The sequence below is a fragment of the Penaeus vannamei genome, chromosome 39 (assembly GCF_042767895.1).
Source record: "Penaeus vannamei isolate JL-2024 chromosome 39, ASM4276789v1, whole genome shotgun sequence".
Lineage (NCBI taxonomy): Eukaryota > Metazoa > Arthropoda > Malacostraca > Decapoda > Penaeidae > Penaeus > Penaeus vannamei.
Genome location: NC_091587.1, coordinates 10,534,390 through 10,539,047, shown reverse-complemented (window position 1 = coordinate 10,539,047; position 4,658 = coordinate 10,534,390). Strand labels below are relative to the sequence as shown.

At 44.9% G+C, this 4,658-nt stretch overlaps 1 protein-coding gene across 1 annotated transcript in view; it reads right to left on the bottom strand.

The window, feature by feature from the left end:
• Positions 1-432: 432 nt before the first annotated feature.
• LOC138859936 (polycystin-2-like) overlaps positions 433-4,658 on the bottom strand; it is a 10,683-nt gene continuing 6,457 nt past the window's right edge. Inside the window, exons 2-7 of the mRNA XM_070116445.1 lie at positions 4,401-4,547; positions 3,512-3,707; positions 3,008-3,078; positions 2,623-2,838; positions 1,855-2,027; positions 433-614 (exon numbers count right to left, since the gene is read on the bottom strand). Coding sequence (XP_069972546.1) covers positions 433-614; positions 1,855-2,027; positions 2,623-2,838; positions 3,008-3,078; positions 3,512-3,707; positions 4,401-4,547 — 985 coding nt within the window. The remainder of the gene's footprint in view (positions 615-1,854; positions 2,028-2,622; positions 2,839-3,007; positions 3,079-3,511; positions 3,708-4,400; positions 4,548-4,658) is intronic.

The window sequence follows — 4,658 nt, the reverse complement described above, 5'->3', positions numbered from 1 at the left end:
GCCTATACTCAACCCAATGCAAGCCTATCCTCAACCCAATGCAAGCCTATACTCAACCCAACGCAAGCCAATACCAACCCAATGCAAGCCTATACTCAACCCAACGCAAGCCAATACCAACCCAATGCAAGCCTATACTCAACCCAACGCAAGCCTATACCAACCTAATACAAGCCCATACCAACCCAATGCAAGCCTATCCCAACCTAACCTCAACCCTGCTCAACCCAACCCAGCCAAAACATACCCAACCCAACCTAACCTCAACTAACTTCAGACTCAACCCAACCAAAACATGCCCCAACCCAACCTCAACCCTTCTCAACCCAACCTCAAACTCAACCCAACCCAACCTCAAACTCAACCCTTCTCAACCTCAAACTCAACCCAACCTCAAACTCAACCCAACCCAACCTCAAAACCTCGCCAACTTCACTTACCCAACATCATACTAAAACAAGTCTCCACAGAGATGACGAAGTTATGGAAGTTCTCGAGTTGGCTGTTCAACAGGAGATAGAACATGCCGGTGAACGAACAGAAACAGATGATAAAAGCGATAAGGAAGCCGCTGAGGTCGTCCCAGCACTGGCGGAGGGTGGCTGTTAGCACGCCTGAGATATGGGAGATAAGAAGGGAGGTGTTAAGGGGGGTAAGTATTATCATTATTATTGTTGTTGTTGTTTGATGTTGTTCTTTGGTGTTGTTGGGAAGGAAGGAGTTCAGAGGGTTGTGTTATTATTATTGTTATTGTTGTTATGATTCGTTTGTTGTTGTTATTTCCATTATCGTTATTTTTGTTGTTATTATCATTGTTATCAATATTATGTTTTGTTCTTGTTATCATCCTTATTATCATTATTATCAACATTATTATTCATTTTGTTATTGTTATTATTATCGTTATTATCATTTTTGTTATTATTAGCATTACTTTTATTATCATTGTAATTATCCTTATCATCATTATTATAATTTTCATTATAATTTTCAACATTATTACTACCATCATTACTATTATCATTACAAAATGGCTGTTTATCAATCTATTTACTCATTTTCTTTTAAAGCTCAAAAATGCATAAATGCTTCTGCAAATGAATAAATAAGAATAATCAAGAACAATATCTATTTTTCTTTTCTATCCATTCACCAAATTTATCTTACTATGCCGTGTTGCAACAAAAATGGATAGACGAAAATTGATATACAAAAAAAAAACAAATAAAAAAACCATTATTAAGTGTAAACAAAACAAAAGAAAAAAAAGAAAGAAAGAAAGAAAGAAAGAAAGAAAAAAAAGTCGTAACATATTTTGCAAATTCAAGACAAGCAACAAACATTTTATGAATACTTTGTCAATATTATTATTAGTGTTATATCATGCAATAGTAAAAAACAAACATATGAATAAAAAACACATCACAAACAGAAATAAACAAACAAGCAAATGAGCGACAAAGAAACGAACGAACAGGAAAACAAATGACAAAAAATCAATAAAGAAATGAACACAAAACACAAACAAAACAATAAAACAAGAAATAAAAGAAAAACAAAATGACAGAAAAATCATTAAGTAAAAACAATCAAACAAAACAACACAAAAAACAAACAGCTACAAAAAAAATCAAACAAAAACAAGCAACAAAAACAAAACAAAACATTCAAACAAAACAAAAACAAGCCCTAAAAACAAACAAAATACATTCAAACACACAAAAACATTCAAACAAAACAAAACATGCCACACACACACAAAAAAACATTCAAACACACACCAAATCAACCCCTCCTCCTCCTCCTCTTCCTCCCCCCTCCCCCCCCCCCCACAACCCCTCCCCTCACACTCACCCATCCTCTTGTTGAACCGCAGAAGCTTGATGAACTTGAGCGTGGATACGAACACGATGAAGCTCACCAGGTAGGAGTAGAGTTCGTCCAGGGAAGCCGCGTACTGGAGGTTCACGTATCCGTTTCCGTGGGTGAGGTTGAAGACTTCGACGACCGACTCCGTGGCGAAGTGTCTGAGGGAGGGAGGGGAGGAAGAGGGGTAGGGAGGGAGGGAGACAGGGGTAGGAGGGGAGGGAGGAACGGAGGGAAGAGGGGTTGGAGGGGAAGGATATAGGGGAGGGTAGGAAGAAGAAACAAATACGTTCTTTAACTGTTTTTGGTGCAATGGTATTTAATCCATGTACATTTTCTCGTAATTTTATTTTAAAATATTTTTAAAAACTCCCCATGTACACACACATTAACTGTCTGTCTCCTTTTCTCTGTCCCTTCTTCCCTGCTCTCTCTCTCTCTCTCTTTGTCTGTATATCTATTTGTCAATCTGTCTATTTATGTCTCTCTCTCTCTTAACTTCCCCCCCCACTTTTTGTTTGCTTATTTCTCTTTCTCTCTCCCCCCCTTCTCTCTTTCTTTCCCTCTTTCACCCCTTCCCTCTCTTTCCCTCCCTCCCTCTCACTCTCTCTCTCTTTCTTCTTCCCTCCTCCCTCCTTCCGCCCTTCCCTCTCCTCCCCTCCCTCCCTCCTACCCCCCTCTCCTCCCCTCCCTCCCTCCTACCCACCCTTTCTCACTCCTACCCCCCCCTCCCCACCGCCCAAAACGAACACATACCTCGCCACATAGACAGCAATCGTAGCATACGAGGTGACGATGATGGCGATCTCAGCATAGGACCAATAGCACTTGAAATACTCCACTTTGTTCCGACAGAGCTGACGAAATTCTCTGAACGTGTAGTAAACGATGAAGGCGACGAACGAAGCCTCGCACACCATTACGAACAAGCCGAAGGAATCGTGGTGGGGGAGGAGCCTAATGCCGGTGAATCTGCGAATGGGCGATAAAGGGGTAATAAGAGAAGGGGGTGATAATAACGGGAGTGCAAAATATAACAAAGACGATAATAATAATAATAATAATAATAATAATAATGATCATCAAAGGCAAAAAAAATCCTAATGAAGATGGCGACAGCAAAAGCTTCAACAACACTGACCTGAAACTCGGTGTTACTCCTCCACCTGGAGTGAATTCCGCCATGATGTGTGAGAGGCCGAAGAGGTTGACCTGGGGGGGGGGGGGTGTACAGGAAAGTTATTAATGCGGACGTCATTGTCATTATCAATTATGGATATTATTTTTCATTATCAATTATGGATATTATCTTTATTGACTTCAGTATCGTCGCTTCGTTTATCATCTCTGTTTGTCATGGCAGCAGTTTATGTCACTTCCACCACCATTTCCAACACCAACACCATCCCCCAATCCCCCCCACCAACCTCCCCACTCCACTCAACCCCTACCTTTCCCTTCCCCACCCCTCCCACCTCCCCCACCCAACCTCCCCACTTCCCCCCTTCCCACCAACCTCCCCCCACCTCCTCTCACCCATTCCCCCTCCCCACCTTCCTACCCCCACTCAACCTCCCCCACCTCCTCCCACCCCACCCAACCTCCCCCATCCCCTCACCCCACCTCCCCTCCCCCTCAACCTCACCTGCGCATTATACGACGCGAACTCCACCACCACGTAGCGAGTGAGGCGGTCGATCCAACCCCTCGACTGGAGGAACGTCAACCTCTCCCTCAGGCTGCGAGAAGACCCGTTGAGGTGGACGACGTAACCCCCGGGGCCGTAGACGTCGAGGAACCCCACGGTGGGGAGGGTGCTCAGGTCCAGGCCGGAGGTGTGACTGTGTGGAGGGGGGGGGGGAGGAGGTAGAGGGGAGAGAGGGTAGGGAGGGGAAGGGGGAGGGGGGAGGGGGAAGAGGGGGAAGGGGGAGGAGGAGGTAGAGGGAGAAAGGGGAGGGGGGAGGGAGGGGGTGAGAGAGAGAGGGAAAGGGGGGGAGAGAGGGGGTAGAGGGAGAGAGGGAAGGGGGGAGGGAGGAGGTAGAGGGAGAGATGGAAGGGGTGAGGGAGGGAGGTAGAAGGAGAGAGGAAAGGGGGGAGGGAGGGAGGGAGGTAGAGGGAGAGAGGGAAGAGGGGGAGGAGGTAGAAGGAGAGAGGGAGAGAGGGAAGGGGGGGAGGGTGGAGGTAGGGGGAGAGAGGGGAAGGGGGGGGGAGGAGGTAGAGGGAAGGAAGGGAGGGGGAAGGGAGGAGGAACGGGAGGAGGGGAAGGAAGAAGAGAGAGGTTAGAAAAAATATATAATAACAATAATAATAATAATAATGATGATGATGATAATAATGATGATAATGATAATGAAGGTGATCAAAATAATAATGATTATAGCGATGATAATAATAACAATGATAACAACAACAACAACAGCAATAACAATAACATTCAATAACAACGGCCACAACCATATTTACATAAACACACGACCATCCAACCCCACAACCTACAACCCCCCCCCTTTCCCCCAACCTCAAAAAGCTCTCACTTGAACTCTGGAATTTTGCAGTCCGGAGAATCCTTCGTGAGGTTGGTCGGAGGCTTCCAGTGGGCGCAGTAAGCCTCATCGTCCTCCTTGAAGACGTTGGAGAAACCACTGCATCTCTTGATCATCCCGCGCATCTTCTGGTTCACTCTAGGAGGATTTTTTAGGGGGTTTCAGTGGGGTTTCATGGGGGTGTTTTTTTTTAAGGGTTTTAGGGGTTGTTAGGGTTTTTAAAGGATTTCAGGGTTTTTAAGTTTTTTT